The sequence below is a fragment of the Vulpes vulpes genome, chromosome 12 (genome assembly GCF_048418805.1).
Source record: "Vulpes vulpes isolate BD-2025 chromosome 12, VulVul3, whole genome shotgun sequence".
In the NCBI taxonomy this organism is placed as follows: domain Eukaryota; kingdom Metazoa; phylum Chordata; class Mammalia; order Carnivora; family Canidae; genus Vulpes; species Vulpes vulpes.
In genome coordinates this window covers 114318483-114345945 of record NC_132791.1, presented here as the reverse complement: position 1 = coordinate 114345945, position 27463 = coordinate 114318483, and the positions used below count along the sequence as shown (strand labels likewise).

The 27463-nt window shown below is 50.3% G+C and overlaps 1 protein-coding gene across 5 annotated transcripts in view; it reads left to right on the top strand.

The window, feature by feature from the left end:
- Nucleotides 1-27463, top strand: part of GRIK4 (glutamate ionotropic receptor kainate type subunit 4) — a 422857-nt gene that overhangs the window by 354155 nt on the left and 41239 nt on the right. For all 5 annotated transcript variants that reach the window (XM_072729516.1, XM_072729517.1, XM_072729514.1 and 2 more), the window contains one exon: nt 24546-24659. In XM_072729516.1, coding sequence (XP_072585617.1) covers nt 24546-24659 — 114 coding nt within the window. The remainder of the gene's footprint in view (nt 1-24545; nt 24660-27463) is intronic.

The following is a 27463-nucleotide window of genomic DNA, read 5'->3' as shown; positions in this document are numbered from 1 at the left end:
AGGGTATGGAGAGAGGGCTGGAGGATGGGCGCCTGATTCACCTCTAGGAGAGGTGCCTGCAGGTAGTGATGCTTGACCAGAATCTTCAAGGGTGAAGAGAGGTTGGCCAGGCATGGAGGGATATGGAAAGAGAAGAGCATGCCAGGAGGAAAGCAGCATGAGATCCTAGGCTGAAGGTGCATGGATGGTTTCTGTTTAAGGTTAGAATTCCTAAAATAAATCATGGTGGGAAATGAGACTAGGAAGCAGGCAGTGGTCATTGATGAAGGGCCCATGTGTCCTCCTGCGGAGTAGAGGAAGGACAGCTGGACTGGGCCTGGGGGTGGGGGGACAAGACAGAAGCAGAAGAACCATAGAAATGACTCTACTCTCCCAAGAGATGATGAGAACCAAAAGTAACTTGGGAGTTGAAAGAAGGTACACATTCAAAGTCTCTCTTCAAGGTAGCAGGTTTTCTTATATACAGAAAAATATAATCTTTTTAAAAATACACATTTTAAAAAACAAAATATTATTTATAATTCCACCATCCAGTAGTACCCCCAGTTAACATTTCAGTATCATCCCTCCTGATTTCTTAACGAATATATATTTTACACGAGTAACCATGAGGTCATAGTGGATGTACTGTCGAAAACTATTTAATAGATCAGTCATCAGGACTCAGGGACCGAATGAGTGTGGAGCATGAGAGAAAGGGAATACAGTAAGAAGACCCCCCGATTTCTGACTTGGACATCCAGGTGGATGGTAGTGCCAATCGTTGAGGTGGAAAATTCAAGAGGAAAATCAGGGGTGGGAGGAAAGGGGAAGATGAGTTTAGCTTTGGAACTGAGAACTTTGAAATGCCTTTCGGATGTCCAGGTAGAGGTGTTCAGCGGAGAGTTGGCTATGGTGGGCTCGGCACACTAAACCTGTAGATCTAGGAGGTGGCTGCTGAAGCCACGAGCGGGGAGGCATCACCCAGGAGAAAAACACACGCTCAAGAGGCTGCTCCAGGCCACGGAAAGAGAGTGGATAAAGAAGTCTTGCATCCCTTGAAAGGAACTACAGAAAGGTATTCCTCAGATGTAGCAATACGGGAGTCACTGGCAAGAGTTTCAGTGCATGGCTGGACTAGAACAGGGGACCGTGGACGTTCAAATGCTGGTGGCATGGTCTTTAAAGAAGCCTGGCTTTTGTTGGAAAGCAGGACAAGGGGTGGTAGCTAGAGGAGCTGTGGAGCAGAGGGGTGAGCTGTTGTTTATGATGAACCCAGTATGGAAAGGGCTGCTCAGGGTTCAGAGTTGAGAATAGTGGGGGGATCTGGGGGGGAGGGCACTGCTGGGGCAGCCACACGGCCGGAGCAGTGTCTGGGCTGGGTGACAGCAAGCCCTGGGACGGAACATGGAGTGGGGAGTAGAGTATTCTCAGGGGGTTTTGGAGTCCTCACCAAGACTAGAGAACTTCTTCCCAGAGTGGCAGATAACCGGAAGCAGTGCCATCAGGGGGGCCGCTGTCCAGGGCGCTGTCTCAGTAATGCTTTACATTTGTGCAGTGATTCCATGTCCAAAACCACTGGCACGAGCGCTCAGTCTTTACCTCTCACCACAGCTCTGTGAAGTAGGTATTATTAGGTCCCTTTTATAGATAAGCAACCGGAGGCTTAGAAGTACAAAATGATTCTCCCAGTGTCCCACAGCCAGTGGCGGGGCAGGGGGAGGCTTGGGCACGGAGTCCTTGTCCACGGTGGTTCACGGCCTTGCCCCACTGGAACGGCAGCCTCCTGTCCCTGCAGCTGCAGGGGCGCCTGAGGAGCTTGTCACTTGGGTGTCTGACATCAGCTCAGGTCATGATCCCAGGGTCCTGGGATGGAGCCCCATGTCAGGCTCCCTGCTCCGCTTCTCCCTCTCCCTGTGCCCCTCCCGTGACTCATGCTCTCTCTCTCTCTCTCAAATAAATAAATAAATAAAATCTTTTAAAAAAAGTGAAAGAGCTGGGTAGATGACCTCCATGACCCCTTCTATTACCACCCTGTGTGGATGAGGCATTCTTTTTCTCTCTCTTCTTTAAAGATTTTATTTATTGTTCATGAGAGACACACACAGAGAGAGAGAGAGAGAGAGAGAGAGAGGGAGAGACACAGGCAGAGGGAGAAGCAGATTCCCTGCAGGGAGCCCGATGCAGGACTCAATCCCAAGACCCCAAGATCATGACCTGAGCCAGAGGCAGATGTTCAGCTACTGAGCCACCCAGGGACCCTGGGTGAGGCATTCTTATGGTGAGATGGAGAGCTGCTATCCTGGAAGGGGGAGAGCCTGCATTTCGCATCCTCAGGACCCAGCTCAAAAGCACATTCAGGAAGAGAAAGAGTCTGCCTCTGGCTTCCGAGTTCAGAACCAACCACCCTGTTGGCATTCAACACCATGTTGGCAGAATGGCACATTTAGGTTCAAAGAGAAAGGGGCTTTGGAAGGCTTAGAATCAAGGCTCATAAGCCTTTGACATCAAATAGCTCTTACCAGTGACATTTTGATGAATTAAGTGTAAATGAAGCTGAAATGCCTCATTCCATTTCCCCTGCTGGGCCTTTGAAAAGGGATTGGAGAGCGAGTTTGCCAGAGACCTGGTGGGATGGGCCGTCCATGGCCTCGACCCACTGGGAAGGTTGTCCAGAGACATTTTGCTGAACTAAAAAAATACCACAGCCAGTCCCCTGGGATAACTTTTCACCATGAAGCCAGAGACTATTTTAACTGCAAATAGGTCATAGAATCCTATTCTTTAAAAGACAGATACTGATCCAGAGGCTCAAACTGAGTGTTTAGCTCTTCCCCCATGCAACAGCCAAGCTCGGGGAGCATTTTACTCTCTCTTCCCTATTAAGGCTTGGTTTCTGAATTAAATCAGAAAGATATAGGCTTCAGTGATAATTCATTGACTCATTGATTGACTGATTCATTCATTCATTCATCAAAGTGTCCCCTCTCTGACAAGCACAATTTGGAAGTGATCAATTGCCAGTAAGGAGTCAGGCATCTACCCTAAGAGGCAGACAGGTAAAGCAGGAATTATGGGGCTGCATTAATAGTGATGGTAATAATAATGGCTGACATTTATTGTGTTTCCTACAAGCCAGGCACTGTTTTAAGTGCTTGATTATATGAACTCATTTAGTCCTTCCAACAACCAAATATTGTTGCAGATGAGGAAACTGAGTCCCAAGGCAGATGAGGAATGTTTTCGGGTCAGTGAGTCAGTGAGTGGCAGGGGCAGGTCTGGTAGAAATATGGGCAGGGATGAGCAGGGAAGGGCTCACCAAGGAAAAGACGTAGTGAGGATGGAAGGGGATCATCTTGGTACAAAAGAATATTCTAGATGCAGTGAACGCCAAGATACAGACCGAGCAGTGTAAATAGGTTCTGTGTGGCCAGAGTCAGACATGGGAAGGAGCAGAGAATAGAGCTGTAGGCAGAGGTCAGTTGTGATCAGATTTCTGTATTTGGACATTTAAACTGTATCCAGAAGGCTAATGGGGAGCTTTTGAAGAGCAAGGTGGGCTGTTTTATTTGAAGACGGGAGTGACAAAATTGGCTTTGGCTCCCAAAGGTTCCTCTGGCAGGAGAGGGGGGAATGGGTTGGACGTGGGAAGACCAGATACGGGCCTGCTCGTGAGACAGCTGCCCCGTGATCCAGGTGGATGGGACGGGGCTCCGGTCAAGGCCATGGTGGGGAAGATGCCCAGGAAAAGATGGCAACGTGTGGGGATTTCAGCCTTTAATTCTAGGATCTGTGAGTGGAGTGTGCTTCCCTTCGTGTCGGGCATTAAGTGTGGGTTCGGGTACTTGTTCTCAGAGGAAGAGGGATGACTGTTTGACTCTGGGAAAGGCCCTTTCTGGAAGAGCATCATGAGGGAGGCACGTCAAGTAGCAGTGTTGGCACATGACTCCCAGAGACCTGGGAAGGGAGGAAATCCATCTTGTCCGGCTCATTATTCACAGATCATTGTCCTTGAGAAGAAAAGGGCCAGAGCCCTGGGCTGCACTGTGGGCCACAGCCGCCTCCGCCCTCCCTCTCAGCAGTCCCTGCCTTTATACCACTCTGTCTCATTTCCAGTTCTCAAAGCTTCTTTTCTGCCACGCGCCTCCTTTTACTTACCTGATAAAAAGCCAATAAAGGGGTTTTGAGACAGAGGCCACACTCCCGTTCTTCCGAAATGACTGTATCGATGGCCACCAATACAGCTGGGCTCTCCTGTCTGCCTTCGTGACTGCTCCCCTCTCTCCATTCAGGGGTGCCCCGCATGCACCCCACAAGGCTGGGGCCGCAGAGCCACAGCCCGAGATCTGAATGAGCCCCCAGATTCAGCAAGGGTTCTGCTAAGGCCTCCAGATTTTCTCCTTCTTCTCACTCCCCTTGGCTTTGTGGAGACTCAGGACAGGGCCAGGGTGGAGGAGTGGTCTCCTCTGCTCCAGACACTTGGTCACATCTCTGCCCCCAGGAGAGAAAGAGAGTAGGGGTGTCAAGGGCCAGATACTATATAGGAGCTCCTCTCACTGCACCACAAGGGACATGTGAGATCGGATGACTGGAACAGAGAGCAATTTTGGCCAAGTCTTCCTGTCCTCTGTGTCTGCTTGCTGGAATAATGGGGAGGAAGGAATAAAAATAGGCTGCTCCAGGAGAATGGCTGTAAGAGAGATGGCCTGAGTGGCCAGCTGGAGAGACACACTTGGACAACTCTTGTATCCTCAACCCCGTTATCTTGGGGGAGGGGGTGTTATTTATTATACCTGCTTTCGTTTTACAGACTATGAACCTGCAGCCCCAGAGAGGCCAACTCCTGGAATTGCTGGGATTTGAAACCAGGACCCTTCCCTTTAGGAGCTCTCCAGCTAGAAGGGCAGGCAAACAAGCCGAAATTATTTTAACACAAAGGTGTATGGGATAAGTGCTAAATTAGAAATATAAACTATGTCATACTTGGCAGCATAGGAGGCAGAAATCCCTTCTGATGGGGGACTGCTAGGATGGGTTCTTAGTGGGAGGAAGACTGGCAGCTCCTTGAGGGCAAGCACAATATCTTATTCATCTTGACATCCTAATGCACCTAACACAGTGCCTAGAACACAGCAAAACTTTAATAAACAGTTCCTTCAAATCCTACGGAACAAGGCGCCATACGATAAGTACCCCTTGCGGAGACTTAGGGAGGTCATCCCTCAGCGGGTTGATGGCAACCCAGCAGTCAACCCAAGGTGTAGAAAACTAGGCGATCAATTGAAGAGTCTGAATCAGCAGAAGGTAATTTATCATCTACTATGTGTAGGTCACAGTGCTAGGGGTTTGGGGTAAAAGGGCAAACTGGATTTGGTTCTTTGAAAGGTTACAGACCAGGTGGTGTGGAGCTTGGGGAGGGGGGCGGGGGTTACAGACTTCAAAGAACTGTTTGTTCCAGTGTGACCATGAGAGGTGTGAGTACATTGCTAGGCGAGCCCTGAGCCGGGCAGGACCAAGTAATGGCATTGTACATCACCAGCTTAAAGCCTTATGTCCCCGAAAGCTGTCTTCTAGAGCATGAGAGCCAGAGAAGGTCGGCCCGGATTCAGGAAAAGACTTTGGAGCTCTGTCTCCCCGTCCTTAGATCCCTGTGGTCATTCTTTTCCACGACAGGAATTGATAGGGGAATCTCAGGGGCTTTGGAGTTCGGCTGTGTTCCGGGCTACCTCAGCAGCTTCAGCCTGGGAACTCCTCCAAACCCCATGGGCGTCGAGAGGCAGCCTGGGAAATTGTCAGAAGGCTCACTTCTTGGGAATTATTTCCACCTTCCCCACTGAGTGCCAGCTGTTAAGGGGAGTGTGGGGTCTGCAAAAGAAATGGAAATGTATTAATTAAGGCATCTCTAAAAGCCTTCTGAGAGATTAGCTTGCCGTTCAAGAGAAGAGACGGGCAGTAGGGAACTGATTTGGGGCAGGGGTTGGGAAGGAAGCTATAGAAAGTGGTATCTTAATATCTCCTAAGGGTACTCTGGTCCTGATTGCCCACCCCCCATGGCAGGGCAGGGGTGAGATATTATCTGCAGGCTCATCCACGCTCTGGGCTCTAAGAGGCCTTTCAGGAACTCCAGTTCAGCACCTGGGCACTTAACCTCTATATTGGGCCCCAAAGCACATTCTTGTTCACCATCCAATTTTAGTAATTCAGCTCCTGATTATTCCTCAAGCCCGAGTCTCTCACGTTGCAAACCCTGGTCCTTGAGTTCCCTTTGTGAGGAGCCTATCTCTGAACCTGAGGCCAGGGCTCTACTAACCCTGCTGACGTATCCCATTCTCAGCCAATATTACCTACCCCTGGATACATGGATTCAACATCAGTTGCAGCTTCAGGTTGGTAAGACACAGTTCTTACTTTCACTGAACTCACATGCGATATACATAGGACCTCCAAACACAGTTGTACAGGTTGCGTATTGCACGAGGAATGAATGGGGCCTGAAGGCGGCGAGCCCTCACGCTGCTCTACTAGCTCTACTGTGCGCTACTAGCACGTACTGTGGTGTGGGCCTGTGTCCACCTGTAGATTCGCTTCCTAGAGAGATGCCTTCAGTTGGCCAAACTATGTGCCCGGTAAGTCTACTGGGAGGATCAATTTTTATAAGTCATACCCTGGCTGCAACTATACTGGGAATGAGGCCCGGTGTATAAACATAATGAGACCATACATGCGATATATGCAAAATAGAATCTTACACAACTTTTGGGGAGGAAAAGGGAAACAGTTCGCCTCTAGGAAGCAGGCAGGACTTTGGAGCAGAGCTAATGATAATAATAGCTATTGTTTACTGACCGTCTGCTATCCGCCAGGCGTTTGTCATAATCAGGTCCTCTCCAACAACAATCTTAGAAGATAACTATCATTATTCACATTTTATAATGAAGATGCTGAGGTTAGCCCCAGCTTAGCAGAGAGGCTAATTCAAGGTCACGCAGCTAACAAGGGACTGATCTGGAATTCAAAGCCAAGGCTGCCTCACATCAAAGTCCACAGTCGCTCTAACACACTATGATGCCTGAAAGGGAGGTACCGTCAGGTTGGACCTTGATGGACAAGTAGGAATTTGACAGGCAAGCACCAGGGGGGGAAGAGTTGCAAGCAGGGAATTACGTGGGCAGACACACAGTCTGAAATAGTTGACAGCTTCAAGAACACGAGTCGTGCGCCGTAGGCTCCTCATGGGCTGAAGGGATGTCGGTAGCGTGGTGCTGGTGATGCTGGGAAGGCATGGCTAGGCCAGGTTGTGAGGAGCACCGTGAGGTGATCGCTGCGAGGCACGGGGGCTCTGTTTCAAAGACAGTGGGGAGCTGCTGGAGTTTTGGAAGCAGAGGAACGACACAGTTAGATCCTTGGTATAGAAACAGGTTCTAGAGCGGTGGTCCTCAAACTGTGGTCCTTGAACCAACGGCAGCAGCATCACCCAGGACTTGTTTGAAATCTGAATTCGGGGGCCCTATCCCGACCTGCTGAGTCAGGAACTCTAGGGTGGGACCCAGCAAGTTGCTTCTTTTAGAGCTTTTTGAGTGATTGTGATGCACGTCCAAACTCAAAAGCCCTGGCCGGTGCCTGTGCATCTCCACTTTGAGAACCATTGGTGTCCATGCGGCTCAGTAGATGGATGGAGCGGGAAGGCACTGGAAGTGGAGAGACCAGTGCAGAGACTACTGAATAATTCAAATGAAGACGTGAATGATGGTGGCAGCGCGGAGAGCGAGTTGCAGTAATGGATTAAGCAGGCATTGCAGAAGGAAAATGGATGGGACTTGGTTATTGAATGGGGAAAGCAGAGAAGAGAGGCCGAGGGCAGACTCCAGGCTGACTCCCGCTCTCTGTTTGGATGACAGGTGGCTGGTAAAGTCACGAACTGAGAAATAGTACATGGAAAAAGAGTAGCTTTATGTGGCAGAGATGTACGCGGAGAACATGACATGAGTCCGAGGTGCCAGCAGGACTCCGAGGGCGAGAAGGACAGGACGTGGTGGGCGGAAGGCCAGCGGGAGGGCAGAGCTGGGCCTGCTCCCCTCAGAGAGTCATCAGGATGCCCGCGGTGGAGAAAGGGAAGGACGGTCCACGCTCACCCCAGTCCTCACGCCCCTTTTGCACCCCGTGGGCCACCCATGCAGATCCCTGCTCTGCCAGAGGGAAGCCGTGAGGGGAAGTCACCCAACACTCCTGACCCATGTGTCTTCAGCCTCAACGTGGAAATAATAGCGGCCACCCCCGGGGTTAGTGTGACAAACCAATGGACGACAGTCTCTGCAGCAGGCCTGGCTTGTGGTAACTCCCGGGGAGTGTGAGCCATCTCCTGTCCCTGGTGTCTGTTACCTGTCACTCCATGGGGGGCCGTGCTTGCATGTCATCTCTGGGCCTAATGCACAGGTGCTCAGCCTCCCCACCACCCATCCCTGCTCCTCCAACACATGCGCACACATGCAAGCATGTCCACCTGTCCCCTTGAGACGTGCTCGCCCTGGGGCTTCCAGAGGTTGTCTGCAGTGGTGGTGGCCTGCTGTGCTGTGCCGAACCCCCTCTTTCCTTGCCTTCCCTGCTTAAAGGGGGCACAAACAGCAGAAATTCCCTCCAGAGGGAGGGCTCTTCAGGCCATCTCTTGGGGGAGGAGGCACCTCTGTTAGGTGACAAGGTGCTGGTAAGTCCACATGTCCTCTTGGGCTTGAGTTGCAAGTCAGGGTCTGTCCTCGAACCTTAACTTAGTGTCTGGATCTACGTGGGCTACTGTTTGCCCACCTGGTCAGTGAGCATTTCCATTTCCCCCTGTGCTCTGCCTTGCATCAGCCACAATTTCACCAACATCCCTGGGTCTGAAGCATTGATCAGGAGCCACAAGGCCCTGCCTCCTGCGTCACTTGGCTCTCCCTCTCTGTGCTGCATCCCTACTGGCCTGGTGTTGATTCCTTGGACGCAGCTTCATTCCAGCATATGGCCTGTACACTTGCTCTCCGTTCTATCGCAAGTCTGTCTTTCTCCTCGCTTCCAATATGCTGTTTCCCTCTCATTATCTAGGTCTAAGCTAGGTGTCACCTCCTCTGAGAAACATTCTTTCTCTGCCACCCTGAGGGACCATCCTTCCTCCTGCTTACCCTCTACCTCATTGCTTTGTTGTATTACCTTCAAAGAAATTATCATTATCTCAAGTCATCTTGCTTCTTAGGAGACTATTTGGTTCTTGAATGTCTCTCTTCACTGGAATGTAAGTTCTCGGAGTTCAGGAGCTACATCTGTCCTATTCATCTGTGTACCAGTAGCATCCAGAACAGACCCAGCATACAAGAGCACTCAGTATTATGGGATGGATGAATAGTTGGATGGATGGATGGATGGATGGATGGGTAGGTGGGTGGATGGGTAGATGGATGGATGATGGGTGGCTGGATGGACAGATAGATGGGCAGACAGATGGATAGGATGCTGTGAAGGCAAAAGAACTAACCATTATAGCCCTTTACCCCAAGGAAGTTAGAACCTGGACAGAACAGCCCAGTGCCAAGAGCCAGCTCTAGGTTTTCAGATGACCCCTTTGATGAGTAACAGGGAAAGCACACCAGTGGCCTGGTGCATTCAGCAGGTCAGGGCTGTAGGGGTTGATGCTTCCTCTGGGACTGCCCTTTCACAGCAGCCACGGGGCTGCGCAGGCTTCCTATAAATCTCTGCCTCCCCTTCCTGGGCCCTCCCTCCCCCAGCTCCCCACAGCTGGGCCTCCAGCTCACCCCACTGCACACCCAACCCCACCCCACTTGCCACACCAATATTGTCTTGAGAAGGAAGAACTTAAGCAGCCTCACCCCTCTATCCTCTCCGCATGGGGTGGGGATGCCCAGAGTTAGTTGTCTGGCTCTAAAATTGACCCTGGGTCTTCTAATTTGTACCTCGAGTCACAGCTCTACCTCTGTCCACTCTTTAAGCTTCAGTTGGCCTGACTGTGTATCTGCTCGGCCACCACTGCACACACATTTGTCTTCCCACTGCCTTTGGAGTAAACCTTGTCCCGTTGTCCTTGACGGCTTTGTTTCCTGACTCTGTGTGTTGAGGGGTGACAGCAGCCTGAACACCATGGAACAGGCTCCAGGTTCAGGTGCCTGGACTTCTGAGTCACCTCACCTGAGACTCAGGTGCTGTGCTCAAGCCCTCGTGGCTCCCTGTGCTACCTCCTGCCTGTCCCTCGGCCGGAAATTGCTCTAAAGATAATAATGGGCCTGTTGGTTGAGCGCTTACTTTGGACCAGTTACATGCATACTAATAATTGCTTTACAAGTACTATCTCATTTAATCTTTAAAGACCCTTACAGGGTAAAGTTTTATTACCCCCCTTTTGTGGATCGGCAAACAGCCTCTGAGGCTTACTCATCCAAGGTCTCGTGGCTGTGAAGAGGCACAATCAGGCTCCAAGCTCAGATGGGCCCCCAGGGCGTTCTTTTAATTACCGTGCAGAGCTACCCCAGCACACGCCAGGCTTTGCTTACCTAGCAGTGCCTCCGTCATCAAATCCTGCTGCTGTGGCTCCCTGCCCTGCCCCAGCAGGCAGGCCCTGCTCATCTCTTGTCTTCCTGTGAATAAATCGGCCTGCTTCAAAGAATCCAAATGTGACAGCTCCCTCTTGTCCTCCAGCCATGCCTCACTCACAGAAATGAATTTGCACCAGAAGGTCTTGTGGTATTCAACTTGCTTGTTGCCACGGCTTGGGCTCCCCGTCTCACAGTTCCCGGCCAGGATCGTTCTATGCTTTGAGGGGCTTGTTCACAGACTATTTTTCTTGCCATCCTCTAGCCTGTCAGGAGCAACTGACATCCCGCCATTTGTCAGCATGAGAACCAGGCCTGTCTTGATCGTGCCAGGGGCAGCATTGGCAGCTATGGAAGCAGCCGAGGGCGACTGTTCTGCTCCACCCTTTCCAGGACCTGTGGAATTATTCCTTATCTTTTGCAGCCCTCAGATATGCTCCCCTGCTCGGTGACAAACTCCTGCTCCAGCTGTGTCGACATTTGCAATGTAGGCAGCGGAACAAAGGCCTCCATCTTTTAAAATGGCAGCATGTGGTCCATTCAGCGAATTTGGGCTGCTCAGAAAGACGCTGTCAACTCTTGCCAAATGGATCCCTTCTCCAAATCCAGGAGGCATCTGGAGCAGACCTGCCGTGTCCTGGATGATGGTTGAACAGAGGACTGGGGCCCTAGCTGGCAGCCGGAGTGGGGTGAACAGTGGGGCGCAGGCAAGGGCTCTAAACAGAGTAGGTGGGGTCCGATGTGTCAGTTGGTGCGAGTCTGGCCCAAAGTGAAGAGGAGTCAGTTGGAGCAAATCAGGTAGAGGGGTTCAGCCTTCAGAAACCCCCACCAGGCAGGGGGGTGCAGCCCAGAGCAGAGGCCAGGTCCTGGGGCCTTCAAAGGGAATAGACGGAGGATGGAGGCAGGACACCAGAATCCACAACTGCGTAACGACAGCAGTGAGCGTTTAGTAAGCAATGAGCATTTACTCTGGCTCAGGCCCTGTACAATAGCTCATTTAACCCTCACAACTCTATGGAATAGGAGCTGTTACCCTTCATACTTGGCTCAGAGAGGCTAAGTGAGCTGCCCAATGCCACATAGCTGTCAAGGGGCAGACTTAAACCCAGGGTCCTCAGACAGCTGTCCGTCATAACACACTACAACAGCATCGCAGTTGTATCTGTGACAGATTGGTCCTCCCTCTCCCCTGGGTTTCAAGATCCACTTGGAGTGGGGGCTCCCTGGTGCTGGAAAGTGATTGCAGCTCCCAGCAGGGAGGCCAGGTTTCCTCCCTGGAGCTTTGCCTGCGGTTCAGTGGACAAAGGGCTGGCCCCTCTGGAAGTTTCATAGCCTGTTCAGCTGTTTGGACCAGACGAGGGATCTAGACTTTTCTGCATCCAGATGCAAATGCAAAACTAATTAAAACATCCAGCTGTTCCTTTCAGCCCTTTTAGAATTCACCCAAATGCTTGCACAGAGATACACAGTAGACTCGCCTACTAGACTAGCTTACGTTTCTTGGGTATATCAAGTCCCCAGACTGTGGCACAGTTGATGCAACCTCTGTAGCCCCTGCTGCGTGTATCTTCTGGGCTTTTCTCTCCCAAAGAGTCACCAAGGTGCTCTGTGTCAGGCTTGAGGGTAGCCATTCTCTCTTCTACTTGGGACAAATCACTTAACTTAAAAAAAAAAAGCATCTTAATTAAATATAAATATAGAAAATTACACAAATATTAATGGTCACCCTGATGAACTGTCTCAAAGGACTCATACTTGTGTGATCACTACCCAGGTCAAGAAGTAACACCATTACTAGCACCCCGAAGGCCCCTTGTCCCTGTTCCACCAACATGCCTCTTTTCTCTACATCCCCCCTTCCAGCCAAAGGTAGCCATTATTTCCAAAGTATTCCACAGAACTCTGCTGAACTTCATTCCCCAGTCTCTGAATTGGCTACTGCTGACCTGGCTAAATATAGTCTGTGAAACTGGGGATGTCACATGAGCCATGGCAACAAGGTGGGACACCTCTCTGAAGTGGATCAAATGCACTCCGTCACCCAAGAAGAGTGACCAGAGGTTCTAGACAACTTTTTTCACTCTCTTCCTCAAAAAAAATCTACAGGAATCCCTGAGAAAGTGCCCTGCTGCCCTTTGCGATGGTTTTGACTTGTGTGTGTACTGTAAGAGATGAGAAGGTGGCTGGGTGCTCCCTGAGTGCTGGATCTGATGGGTCAGATCATTGCTCACCCTTCCCGGTGCCATTGGGTAGCTCAGGAGCCAGTCTGAGGCAGGGCTGGGACCTCCCTCCTGCTGGGCAGGATTGTGAGGGATGGGTGAAGCCCTGGAGGGGACTTGTTAGCTTGGAGTAGAGAGAAGGCCGGTGCGGGGGGAGCTTCTGGAAGTTCAGCAGTGCTTCCAACAACTGGTGGCCGTTGGTTTCATCCCACAAAATCCATCCTAATCACAGGCTTGCGAATGACACCGGTTTTCATTACAAGCTGACAGGTGGGAAGTGAAATGAAAGAAAGATAGCACCGTGGGCTAGTGGTATTGTCACATTCCTCCAGCGGCAGAAGCCACTTGCCTGAGCCTGCCTGAACGTGTACCCCCAGCATAGGCCTGGAACTCCGAGGCCCCAAGTAGATGTAGAACTGGTGTGGTCAGCGCAAGCCCTCTGCTTATAAAGTCAGAGCTGCGAGTTTATCCTCACGTGGGCCAGGGCAGCCGTGCTGGGTGGCAGGGCCCCACACTGTGCCCAGAACTTACCCGGCTTCTTTGGCAGTCAGCAGGATGGGAGACTGGCACAAGTGTGTTAACTTGCCAGTGCAAACTCAGTGCCTCTTGACACCTGGCCTGCTGGGACTTCATTGTCCTGTGGACTGGAGGGATTTATTTTTATTTGGAGGGAAAGGGGTATTTGTATTAGATATGAGCATATCATCCCGAAAATGTAAATAGGATTCTATTTTCTTTATTTGACATGAGATTGTTGGGGGTTCTTCAGAACATAGGTGTGATGGTGAGGATGACGGTAGTGGTGATGCAGGGTAAGGAGAGCTCAGGCATCTCAGGGCTTCACGGCACACGTGTAACCTGCCTGGGCCCAGCTCTCAGTACCATTCTCTCTTCACATCCTAACCACATGAACACCGTGACGCGTGTATAATATACATCAGTTTTTCCAATTACGGGGTTTCTTTGCATTCTCTCAAAACCTGCTCTGATGTTTTTGAAACAATATTGTTTTACATAAAATCAAAGTTGCTCCTTTAACATGAAACCAACAGTAAAATATTAGCTGATGTTTCTGTAGCATCTCGTCTTCTGGGCACTGTTCCAGAGCTTCTCATGTATTCATTCATTTGGTCCTTGCACCATACCTATGAAGTGTGTGTTATTACTGTCCCCATTTTCCAGAAGAGGAGCCTGAGGTACAGAGAGGTTAGGTAACTTGCCTAAGATGATGTGGCTGGTGAGTGGCAAGGTCGGCCCTGGAGTGTGTGCTCGTAGTCGAAACACAACTACAAAACTGTTCCCCCAGCTCAGAGTGAAGGCAAGAGAATAATAAGTAGGAACTAAGCTCCTACTTTCTTTGATTCACCTCTTCATTCATCAGGTGTGTATTGGGCACCTGCCACATACCAGGCACTGTTCTAGGCTCTGGAGATACAGGTGGATGCAACGAAGCACAGGCTCCTGCCCCCTGGAGCTTGCATTCTAGACAATAAAGAGCTAAGGAAATACCTAAAGAAGACAATTCAGCATCATGATTTTTGCTGGGAAGAGGATAAAGCAGGATAATAAGACAGAGTGTCAGGGAGAGAGGTCCTTTAGATGGGCGCACAGGGAAGGCTGCTCTGAGATCTGAACAGTGGGAAAAAGCCAGCCTATAGCCAAGGCCAGGGCGGAGCTCTGTGGCCAGTGGATGGGGCAGGTGTGAAGACGCAGATGAACCTGCGGTGCTGGAGGAGCAGGATGCAGGCCGGCACGGCCGGCGCGTGGCGGGTGGGCAGCAGGGCACGATGCCTGTGGGCCGTGGTCAGAAATTACAGTTGGCCCTTAAATGATATGGGTTTGAACTGCGTGGGTCCACTCATACACAGATATTTTTTCCTATAAATACAGTACAGTATTGTAATACACAACAATGTGCTTTCTCTTCCTTAGGATTTTAACAATTTTTCTCCAGCTGACTTTATTGTGAGAATACAGTAGAGAATACACATAACATGCAAAATAGGTGTTAATCGACTATTGATGTTATCCGTAAGGCTTCCGGTCAACAATAGGCTATTAGTAACGTTTTGGGGGAGTCAAATGTTTTACCTAGATTTTCGGCTGTGCAGGGGGGGTCAGTATCCTTACCGCTGCGTTGTTCTAGGGGCAGCCTGCACTGCTTGTAACCTGGGAAGTCTCCATTGGTTCTTTCCTGGGGTCCATGCACACCCAAGGGTCTGAGGATGGCTTTAAGAGAGTCCATAAACTTAGAAGGGACAAATTTGCACCTATCTTTTCCTAAATTTAAATGGAAATGTGTTATTTCCTTCCATCGTGCACGTGGGTAACAAATCGTGGTGGTATTTTAACCATCCCTGTGATATCATCACTAGTGGTGTCAACGTACTGTTGCCCTTAGCCCACCTCTAGCTCTTGTTATGTCTCACAGAAATGTAAAAATATTTTGACAACCGTATTGCTGCGTAATTTGGTTATGCAGTACAGCACGTGGAATAGACATCTTTAAACATTTCTAAAGAAGGGGTGAATGGACCTCACCGGAGTACGAAAAGGGCATAAAAAAAGATTAAGAACTCAATACAGAATAGAACAGCATAAGCTGCTTTAGTTTCTCAAAAGCCTCCTCTGGCTATAGTCGGAAGAGGCAGGACCACACCTGAGCTCCATTTACATAAGTTATTATTTTTAATCCTCCCAGCAACCATAAAATGCATTATTTTGCCCATGTTAGTGAGGAGGAGACGGAAGCCCAGACTTGAGGTAATTGGCTCAGCTGGTGAATGGCCGGTCTGGGATTTAAACACACATCTGTCTGACCCCGAAGGGCAAGAGGGTCCATGGCCTGTGAATGGGAGACTGTGACAAGAGGTCAAAGGGAAGCCGCATTTGCTGGGACCCCCGTGCCATGCCACTTCACCTGTGGATGAACTGCCAACCCCGTCTTCCTTTAAACCTGGTTCTGTCCTGAAATCTGCCCACATAGGCCTATAATGCAGCCCTGAGCCGAGCCAACTAAATATTTCATGGGGATTTTCATTTAACTCTAAAGAAATTCATCCAGCCCTGAGTAGACTGTCACTTCGAGAAATAGCACCGGGGAGCCCTTGGACCAATGAACGACATTGCCACTTCCCCAGGAATGCTAATGCTCCTCTGGACCTCTGCTCCCCGAGCTAATGCTGAGGGTGGACTCAGCCCAGTGAGCACGGATAAATCCCACAAATTTGGGCTTAGATTGCTTTGTGAAAGCGGGGATCAGGGCCTCCCTCTGAAGAGGGAGTAGGCCTTCTTTGGGGCCTGGATCCTGGCTGGGTTGGTGAGTGCGTGCGTGCACACAAGTGTGAGATAGGTAACTAACTGGGAGCTATTCTCTATTCCCTTATCCTTGTTCCCATATCCTGGCCTGAAAGAAGAGAGGGGTGGTGGGGCCGGCATTCCGTGTCCCCAGTGGATGAGGACACCAGACCGTCTGCAGGGGCCACGTGAGCCCGGAGAGTGAGTTTATCCTTGGCCCCAGTGCGGGAGAAGCGGGAAGACAGCTGCGGCAGGAGAGCAGATGTGCGCACTTCTCGGGCTTATTATTAGGAAGGCCTAAATGATGACTTTTGCTGAGGCTCCAGCCAGGAGTGGGAGTGAGCCTCCCTGTCTCCTTCAGATCCCGCTGCTGCTGCTGCTGCGCCTGGTGACCTCAGTGAGTCATGGCGAGTTCCCTGGGCATCTCACTAGGCGGGGGTGGAGGTGGGCGGGAGAAAGGCACCCAGCAGGTAAATCGATCAAAAGACAGGAAGTAAGCAGATAATCTAATTTGAAATGGGCTGAGCTGCAGATGTTAATCGGCTCCACTGCGCTGCAGGAAAGCACTGTGAGGCCAGCGAGAGCCTGGAAGCAGCTCCATGGAGCCAGTCCTTCCTCTTCTCTCTGGCCCCTGGGCCCGGTGTGGGCCTGTCCTCACCACCCCTGATCCCTGTGCTTTCCGGGGGAGGATGAACACCTCTCCCCTGACAGCCTCCCGTAAGCACAGGGCACCTGTGTGCAGTTACAGGGGACAAGGCCTGGGAGGGCGTCAGGGGGAAAAGGAGCCCTTTGGCAGGGATGCCGGGCACTGAGGCTTCCCTAGGCTGGAGGATGATGATGGCATCTGACCACGTCTGCATCGTGACCTGAATCTGGTCCTGACATTCTGACTTCCTGATAAAATCCTTCCTGTGTCCAGGCATGGAAGGAATCCTTCCTGTGTCAGACATCAGCCTCGCCCTGCTGTCAGCGAGAAGGGGCGTGAGGGTAGGCCGTGTTGATGGGATCCTGCGCTGTTGGCTGCGCTGGTTGTCCATCAGGGACTCACTGTGTGCCCACTTTGGGAAATGCCTGTGAAAGTGCAGCCATCAAAAGCCAAGACCTGAGGCTACCTGTGGGTCTGAAGCCAGCTTTCCCCATGTCCTAGCTCCGTGTACTTGAGCAAGTTACTCACTTCTCTGGGCCTCAGTATCCTTATAAAACACGGCCAATGGCTATGTTGAATTGCTGCGCACATTATTTTAAAGATCTCGTCTATACTCTACTGGGGAGCTAAGATGGGCGTATGAATGTCCACCGCAGTACTAACAGGGAGGGCTAGCGTTTATTGAGTTCTTCTGTGCCAGGTCTAGGCTTTGCGTGGCTTGCTCATTTGATTCCCAAAGAGGCTCCATGAAGGTGGGAACTGTTGTCGTGCCCACTTTTTAGAAGAAGAAACTGAGGCACAGAGAAGGTAAGTCCAGAGCTTACATACGGCTAGTTAAGTACAGAGTTGGAGTATGAGCCCCGGCCCTTGGTTCCAATCCAAGGCCATATGTGACATATGCCCCTTGAGTGGTATAAGCAGTGTCTTATCACTTTAGTGATTCAGCAGAGGTAGGGCTCATTCTTGGGAAGGTGATAGAAGTTTTTGCAGATGAGGGAAACTGTGAATGGACCTGGAAGACAGGTGGTGCTGCGGGTTGGACCTTCTAGGTGGAGGACACTGCACTGTCAGGTGTGCTTGGGTCAACAGAGTTTGGTGGGAGGTGAGGCTAAAGTCACAGGAGTGCATGAGGGCTAACAAGGGGAGGGAGGTTCATGGATAATTCTCCAAGAGGGAGGACAGGTATAGTTGTCATGGTGTAAAAGTTAATTATTTTTAGAAAAATGAGGGTGACCCTTTCTTGCCTCTCTTTAATCTTTTTTTGTTTTTCCACTAAAGCCAATTGAATTTGTTAAGGGTTCAGGACACAGTCTCTGAAGCCAAACTGCCCAGGTTTGAATCCTAGTTCTGCCACTTACCTACTGTGCGACCTTGAGCCTGTTCCTTAACCTCTCTGAGCCTCACTTTCCTGACCTGTAAAATGGGGGTAATAATAGTAACTTTCCTCATTGGGCGCCTTGTGAGCACTGAGATAACACGGATCAAGTGCTTAGTCCAGGCCCTGATGCACAGGAAGGGCCATAGGTGTTAGCCAGGTTAGTGTTACAAATCTTGTAGGCCATCCACTGCTTAAAATATTCAGGGCCATCCGATTGCTCTTCATCGTGTTGCCTCTCCTGCCTGCCTCTCCAGCCTCATCTTACAGCATGCTCTGCAGCCCCATGTCCTCCAGCCACTCTGGCTCTCTTCCAGCCCCTGGAATGCTCCAACCTTCCTTCTGCCTCAGGGCCTTGGCGCATGCTGTCCCTTCCACTGGGAGTGCTCACCGCAGGTAACTCCTGTTCGGACAACTGCATGTCACCTTGGGAAAGCCTCCACGGGCCTCCCAGACTCTGTCAACGCCCTCCTCTATCTTCTCATGTGCCTTATATGACCCCTTTATGAAACCTATTTCTGCCATAATTTTACAAACATTTTCTCTGACAGTCAGTGACTGTCCACCCCCTCCACCAGAGCATAAGCCCTTTGCCATCGGGGGCCATGCCCGTGTGTCAGCACCTTGTCTGCTGCCTGGGGCAGGGTGGAGAGTCAGTAATGAGGGGTGCAGAGGAGGAGGGGGTGCTGAGTTCTGCACACTGTCCCTGCCCACCCCGAGAGCCCACGCTCAAGGTGGGGTACCCCAGGACACAGCACTTACCAGGGGCTCTGTGAGCTCAGTGGTCCCACGTCATCCTCAGCCAGAGCCTAATGTGCGTTACCTTCCGTGGTGAGCCAGGCTTGGTGGACTCGGAGCTCCTTCCCACCCAGGTGTCTGTGCATTTATTCCAGCTCCCGTTCTCGCAGCCTTCGGCTGGCCTTGCTTGGAATTCTGCAAGCCTTCTCACTATACAGGGGATCTCCAGAGACAATTACCTGGGAATGAAGGTTTCCAGGAAAGCTCAGTACAGCCTGAGTCTGTGTAGCATTTTCTCATTCCAACTATAGCCTCCCAACACTTTCCAGAGTTAAGTAACACAATTACAGAGTTAAATAAATGACAGCAACGAGTGCAAGGCACTATGGGGCCTGAGTGGCAGGTGAAATAAAGTGTGTGCAGGTGGGACTTGCAAAGGGGCAGGGAGCTGCTGGCTTGGAGGAGCAGCTGGCTTGGAGGAGCAGCTGCCCTCCCCAGGGGGCAGGGGGCTGGGGACGTAGGGGTCGGCGGGGTGGGGGGTGGGGCTGTAAAAAAAGCCAGAGAGAAAAAATCTGGAAGCTGATCACAGCACAGTGGATCCGAGCATTCAAAGGAAGCTGGGGAGGTCATTTAATCTGCTGTCCCCAAGGGAGAATCACGTAACGAGGAAGAGACTGTGGGAAATGACTGGGTTTGGTCTCAAGCTGGGTGTCAGTTTTTTCCTTGAGTTTTCTAAGCGATGGGACAGGATGGGGCCTAGGAGGGTCCTTGTGTGAATCTTCGGAGACAGGCAGTCATGCCAAGGAGGTGCATCATGTTAGCCCAGCTCTGTGCATGTCCCGGGTCACCTGGGAAGGACCACCAGGGGCCAAGGGTCCAGGGGCCTCTGCCCTACACGGAGGTTAGAATAGGCCTGGCTGCCCTCCCGACATCCCAAGATACTGTCTCCAGAGGCCCCCGTTGAGGTTAGCATCCTAACGGCAAATGTGTACTGGGAACTTACCTTGTACCAGGGCCCGTGCTCGGCATGTACAAGCATCATCTCGTTCAGTGCCTCAGCCATTCTAGGAGGTAGGCCCTACTATATCCCCACTTTATAGATGAGCAAACTGAGGCGTAGGGAGCTTAAGGGACTTGCCTAAAGTCACACAGCTAGTGCGTGCATGCTCACAGAGTCCAGACAGGTCTGTCCCACCCCGAAGGCTGAGCCGCAGCCACCCATTTAGCTGCCCCCACAGCCCCTCCCAGGCCTAGCAGAACTCTGCAGGGTGTTGGGTTTAGAGGGCCCTTCCATGTCCATCATCTCTCTTGACTCTTACATGATAATGACGGGCAGGCATTGCCCACACCATTATAGCCCAGTAAAGTGAACCCCAAAGAGGCCGTGGGCTATGGGCATGTGGTCCTTTGTCCTGTCGCATCCTCTCTTTAGCTTGGCTCTGTGCGAGGGAGGGCTGCTGGGCAGGGGAGGCTGAGCCCAGGCCACTGGAGGTGCTGGGGTGCCGCCCAGGGGATGGGAGAGCATTTTGCCCGAAAGGGGGCAGCAGCTCTCCAAAAGAGGAGAAAGACACAGAAGGGGGCTTTGTTCCCTTCAGACTGTCCAGGATCCTGTGCTGCCATCAGACGCCATCCGGGGGTAGTGGTGTTCTCGGGGAGGCGCGGGTGGGAGCGGCGACTCAGGCGGATGCAGACTGGAGCCCTGCTGTGAATTTGCGGCCTTCTTCCCAGCCAGGCCTCAGCTCTCAGGAGAAGAGCGGCAGCCACGCTGAGCCTCCAGGCTTTGATGGCAACGGTGCCAGTTGCATGACCCCTATTAAACTCCATGAGGCAAAGGATAGTATGTTTTGGAAGTCACCTCCAGGCTGGCTCCAGCCTGCCCTCCCCTTGTAAATTCCACAAACATCCAGGAGATAAAAGAGGGGGATCTCTCCGAGGCAGAGCATGCAGCTCTTCAAAGAACACTTTCAATCGAAAATGGGGAGGAGAGAGGTCTTTCTCTCGGAGGGAATGTATTTATATGCCCCTGTAGGTGTGCATGCGCGTGCACACACACATGCACACACACCCAAGACCAGGAACACACCATGATGCATACAGAACTCCCTGCCAGGTCTCTTTGGCCAGCCCTCCTTCCCTTCCTCTGGCTCTGGGGCTCCCCACCTTTTCTGGTTTCCCAGACCTGCTGTTCAGATGGCGTTGGACCTTCCTGACTTCTCTGGATTTCTTTCCCTAAAATAAAATGTCCCTGTCCGCTGCTGCTCTTTGCTGACTGGTCTGAGAGTTTTTCCCTCTTCAACCGTTCCAGGGCATTCAGTTTTGCTGACCACCATCATCTTCTTGAGCAAACTAAGGGGCCCTTGGAAGTAAGCGCTACCTCTTCTCGCCAAACAAAATGAAAAGTGTGGGGTTTGGGAGCTGGAAAGGAGAGTGTAGAGGGCATTTGGTTGCACCGCTTTACCCTACAGGGGGGATGACCCTTCAGCCGGGAGAATGGAGACACTTGCCCACGGTCCCCGTGAGTTTGTGGCCTGGCTGCGACAGGAGCCAGGTTTTCTGATGTCCTGTCTACCTGCCCTTTTCTGCCGGAGAGACGCAGAAAGGCAGGGATGAGCCTGCAGCGTGCCCACACTTCCCTCCTTCCCCTACACCAACAGTTGCTAACATCCCTACACATCCCTATCTCCCTTGGTTGTTTGTTTGGTTTCATGGCATATTATCTCCTCATCTAAGACTGCTTTATAGCATAATGTCTTTTTAACTAAGGTGAAATAAAATGAATGCACATCTTTTGGAATAACCCGATCCCAAGAGGTTGTCGCTAATACTACGGGGTGCACTGAAGCCAAGGTAGATAATTACTATTCTATACTGAGTTGATTAAATAGGAAAAAACAACCACCACCAAACCGCCATGGTTTCTTTGAGCTTGCCACTGCTTTTTCCCCTCTCATCCCACCTTCCCTGCTTCCCCTGCCCCCAACTTACTCTTGAGAGGGGGTCAAAATAAAGAGGGACCAGCTGGTGGTAATGAGTCAGCAGTGTTCACATGAGGCAGTGGTTGGTTCTGCTTGGCCCAGTTTGGGAAGCATCTCTCTGTGAGTAGACAGAGATGCTCTGTCTGGACCTGGGGAACACATTCTCCTGGGTGTGTGATCATTCTGCACGCACCCAGAAAGGGCGCTGTCCATTTCTAGCATTCTCTCCATATGGAGGCTTTACCAGAATATCACTGTTGGCCAACTTTGATAAACCTGTGATTACCAAATTTCAATCCAAAGTTTACCCTTTATGGACAAAAGCTGTTGGTGAGGAAAAGAAGCTTGGGGGTAGAGTTGTTGAAGGTGGTTAATTTGGGGAGGATACATGTTTTTCAATAACCAGAGAAAGGACTGGAAGCTGTGTTTACCTTTGCCCATTTTATCAGTTTTGGTTTTTCCCCTCTTTTCTTCAATTCCTTCAGTCCAACCCAGTTGACTCTCGCCTCCTCCTCCCCGCCCAAGCTTTGCACAGGGCTCGGCTGCCGATGGGCTGGAAATCCACACACATGGGACCGGCACTGCATCTGCTGGGCCTTTGTGCTTGATTGATTTCTGTTGCTTTACACCTGTGCTCTCGAGCAAGCGGAACTCAAGTCAGTGCCACTGTCGCTGAGGGGCTGAGGTTCTGAAAGGCCCAAGCAGCCCTCCAAAGAGCCCCCCGGATGAGAGCATTAACAATCTTCTAATCAAACTTCATTTTTTAATCTCAAGGGTTGATGCACTTGATAGCAGTAATCAGCGCTCTCTTGGAGAAATATAGAAAGAGCACAATGAGGCATTCAAATTTTTCATTTTTTATTAAAAATCTCTTACATCTGCACCCGAGCTTCTTTTATTTAAACCTGGTCTCACTTTATGAGGCCCTCAGTTCGTTAACCTATCCCAGGTCACGTGGCTGCTCTGGAGGACCGAGCATGGATCTGGAGTAGAGGCTCAGGGTTGAAATGCAGAAGAGACTGACCTTTGCCAATAGATGTATCCATCCTGTACACAGATCGCAAATTCCCTTGTGTGCAAAATGAGGGTCAGTGTGTCTATCTTTATTTTCTTTGCAGCGATTGAGGAAGAATCGTGTACGTGTGTGTATGTGCGTGTGCCCATTCAGAGCTACTAGGCCTGTTTGCAGATTGTTGGACACGTCACCTTTCCCTCATTTCTTTCTTCCTCTCTTCCATCAGCTGACTCACCAGAATTAAAAGAAGGAGTTAAGCTGAAATGAGAATGAGTAGAGGCCAGTCTGGGATGCACACCTAGGTTATAAAACATGGCTCTTCACTATTAGCAGGAGTCAGAATCACCGGGGAAGCTTATTACCAATACAGATGCCTGTGGTCCTGCCAGTAGAGTCTGATCCAGGAGGCCTAGGATGTGACTCGAGAATTCACATTTTAATCAGCTTCACAGGTGATTCTGATGCAAGAGGTCAGAGACTAGATATTGAGAATCCCTGTTAGAGAATTGCTGGGCAGGGGGCCTAGCACTGTGTTCACCTCACATCCTTGGTTTAAGGACAAAGTCAAGGACATCTTAGGTTAATGAGTTGGTGAGAGCGGAACTACACGCCAGTTCTGGGATTTTCCCCTTTGTGTCATGTATAGGAGAACAGACCGATAGAAGTGAGTTTGCTTTGACATAGGATGGGTTGTTTTTTGTTTTTTTTTTTTTAAGATATTATTTATTTGAGAGAGAAAGCATGTGTGTGAGGGAGAGAGAGCACAAGCGGGGAGAGCTGCAGGCAGAGGCAGAGGGAGAAGCAGACTCCCTGCTGAGCAGAGAGCCCAGGACCCTGGGATCACAGCCTGAGTCAAAGGCAGATGCTCAACCACTGAGCCACCCAGTGCCCCCAGAGGATGGGTTTAAATTAGATACAAGGAAGAGCTGTCAAGCAAAGAGAAGTACTGAGGAAGCCTATAGCATCTTCTTCCCAGAAGGCTTTCAGACTCTCAGCAGATGTGGACACCTGAGGTGCAATGTGGAGGCCTAGAGAAAGGACTGAAAGGTCTTCAGAACAATTTCTGGTGACATTTGCATGGAGGGCCAGAGACCCTTCTTGTAGTTCTTTGGCACCTGAATTTTAACCTTGGCAGCAACATAAGCGGCCAGTGGTCCAGGAAGCACAAGGTCCAGTCCCAGCTCGGACAAGGATAGGCTCTGTGACATTGGGGCCACCTGTTCAGTTTCTTGGTTGTGTTAGATTGTTTCTCAGTTCCATGGTTGCATCTTCTTTTCCTTTCCCCGTAACTCCCCCCACAACGGCTCTTCTACAACCTCGCAACTCTGTCAAGTTCCATTGACTGAGCAAATTAAGAAGTTGAATTTAGGAACTACTTAATGCGGAGAATCCAGCAACCTATGTGCCACTCTATGCACATACACCCCCACTCTTGGGGTTTTGAGTCTGTCTCTGAAGAGTCCCTAGTGATCCCCTCTGCTTTTTGTGCTTATTGATATATTTAGAGGGGTCTGACCTTACATGTGCCTGAGTTACAGCTTCAGTACCCATGTCCCCTCATGAGTGATTGTTTGGACCTGAGATGGATCGTGATGACCTAGAGTCACTCCCCACGCAGAGAAGCCGGACCAGAGTGACATCTCCCCAGTAGTGACAACGTCTGGCCACAAGTCCCTCTACCTGCATCTCACCTGGCCACCCCACTGATGGGCTCTCTCTGTCCCTTTCAGAAAGCAGACCTGGCCGTGGCAGGCCTCACCATTACTGCTGAGCGGGAGAAGGTGATTGATTTCTCCAAGCCATTCATGACTCTGGGAATTAGCATTCTTTACCGAGTTCATATGGTAAGAGACTTATTTTATAAGCATTTATGTCATTAAAGTTATTTGCATGCAAACACTGAGTTATATGGTAATAATGAATGACTCACGGAAATATTTAGATTTCAAGACTTAAATGCAAATGAGCCAGGCTATTTTTTCCCCCATCAGCTGCGCGGACTTGCAAACAAGAAGAATGGAAAAGTCACACTTCTGGGCTTTCCAGTAAAAATTGCTTCTGCCTCACTGAATAGGGATGGTCAAGAACTCAACCCCTGGTGCGTAGTGTGGTGGTGAGTGGCCCTCTTGGTCACTCTGTGTCCTCCTAGGGACAGGATCCCCAGTCCAGATAGGTCACCCAGCATTTTCAAGGGCTTCGCTGACTTCCGGATGCACCTCTGTTCACTCCGAGCATTGCATCTAGTGAGGGAACACAGACTCCTTCCTCTCTGGGTTACCCATACTGGTGAAGAAATAATGTCACTTATATCTGGCCTGTCTCCTTTTCTGCATCCTTAAAGTAAAAAAGAGAGAGAGAGAGAAAGACTTCTCTGGTTAGGTTGGCTAGAGTGAGTGTCTAAGTGAGTTTGTGAAGGCACACCAATGGGCAGTAGAGGATGGACCTGATGATACACTGGCTGTTAGGGGGGAACGTCAGGAGGGGAACAATGGCTGTGCCTCATTCACAAAGTGGATAATAGGTGTGCTGCCAGCACGTAGTTGACTGTCTGTGATTTTCCTTACTGAACCAGAAGGGCCTTCTTCTCATCCTTTTACCAAACTGACTCTAAGTGCACAGCTATTATATGGATTTTCCCAATGCTTAGGTCACCCTAGGTGTCCAAGGTCACACTAACATAGTGTTTTCCAGGATGTTACCTGGCTCCACAAGGCTGCCTAACAGGGAAGGAATCAAGAACTCATCCCACGAGCCTGCTGAGGAAGTGACCCTCTACTTCTGACCCCTTCCCAGGCCCCAAATCCCAGCCCCAGAGAAAGGGTGTTGTCTGTATTCACAGTCCCAGTCTGGGCTCACGTAGCAGGGTGCTAGGGCATCAGGAACTGTGGCCCATTCCTGAAAGAGGGAAGGTCCCCTTGTCATGGAGCCTGTTCCAGCAGCTCAGAGAGGCACTGTCCTGTGCCGGACCTCAGTATCCATCAGGATCACTGCCTGGCTTGGAAAAGAAGGTCACATCATCTAGAAGGAGAAGCATGGAAATCCCAAGCTCCCCAGGCTAAAAAAGAAAGCAATGTGAAGATTTGGTCATCGTACACACTGTCATTGATGTGTCCATCTTGTGAAGTAAGGGGGATAGTGAGTGATTCCCCCACTCCTCTTTATCACCATGATGAAAGCTCCCATTCATTGAGAGCCTCCTATGTCCCAGACGCTCTTTCAGGCACCTGTGATGATGTGGACTATTCCTAAGGGTTGAATTGGCCCCTCAAAAGACATGATGAAGTTCTAAAGCCCCAGGACCTGTGAATGTGACTGTATTTGGAAATAGGGTCTTTGCAGATATAATCCAGCTGAGGTCATACTGGAATAGGGTAGGCACTAAATCCAATAGCTGATGTCTTTATAAAAAGATGGAAATGTAGACACGGGGAAGAAGACCATGGGAATTTGGAGACAGATTGGAATGATGTAGCTACAAGCCAAGAAGTGCCAAGGCTTGCCAGCAACCACCAGAAGCTAGAAGTGACAGGAGGGATCCTCCCTTAAAGCCTTCAGAGGAAGCGTGGCCCTGCTGACACCTGGATTTTTAATCCTAGCCTCCAAACTATGAGACAGTATGATCCTGTTGTTTTAAGCCACCCAGTTTGTGGTATTTTGTTATAGCAGCCCCGGGACACTGACGCACTTGTGTTGTTCTTATAAGTAAGTGAAAGAGCAGAGTTCAAAGCCAGGAATGGTGTGACTGGAGTATGTGCTCTCTCTGTGACACCAGGTTGCCCCCCTCATTTGTGTGATCATTGGGTAACTTGTCCTGGAAAGCATTCGTATGCACCTTTTCTCATTTGGTCCTTAGGACTGTTCTTTGAGAAGAGGGAGGGTATTATAATTCCCATCTGACAGGTAAGGAAGCTAAAGTCACACTTGGAACCAATACAGGGCTGAGCCTGGAAGACAGGTATCCTCACTCTTAGGACAAGTGTTCTTGTCATCCTTATGCCCGTCTGTGCTCCTTAGGTGATTTTCTAGCCAGCACTTGAGCCCACCTCACCCCACTCCTGCAACTGAGCCCTGAGGCAGCATCCCAAAGAAATAAGGACATAGAACTTTTTTCCAAACTATGTCGCTATGGCCAAGCTGTACAACTAGGTTCTGGCCTTGATTTATTGATTTTTTTTTATTGGAGTTCAATTTGCCAACATATAGCATAACACCTGATTTATTGATTAATGCCAAGGACACTAGAGCCCCACTCATGACCTGATGGACCATGAGGCATCATGTAACTGAGGGCACCTGATCCCAAGTGTTTCTACTCACTGCCTGGGAACATCTACTGCTAGGCTCCCCTCACCACCCAGGACACCACTGGCTAGAATATCAACTCGGGCCAGAACCAAACTCCCACTCACCAATCCTCTGGACATCCTTCATTGGATTGCTGGCCGGATGTTACCTACCACCACAAACCTATGACTGTATTAGTTCTTGGGATGTGAAGTTTTATGTAACCGCTTGCCGAAGCTATGGGACCCAGATGTTTGGTCAATTGCTAGCCTAAATAGTCTGTGAAAGTATTCTGTAGATGTGATTAACAGTGATGATCAGTTGACTTCAAGTAAAGGAGATTACCCTTGATAATGTGGGTAGG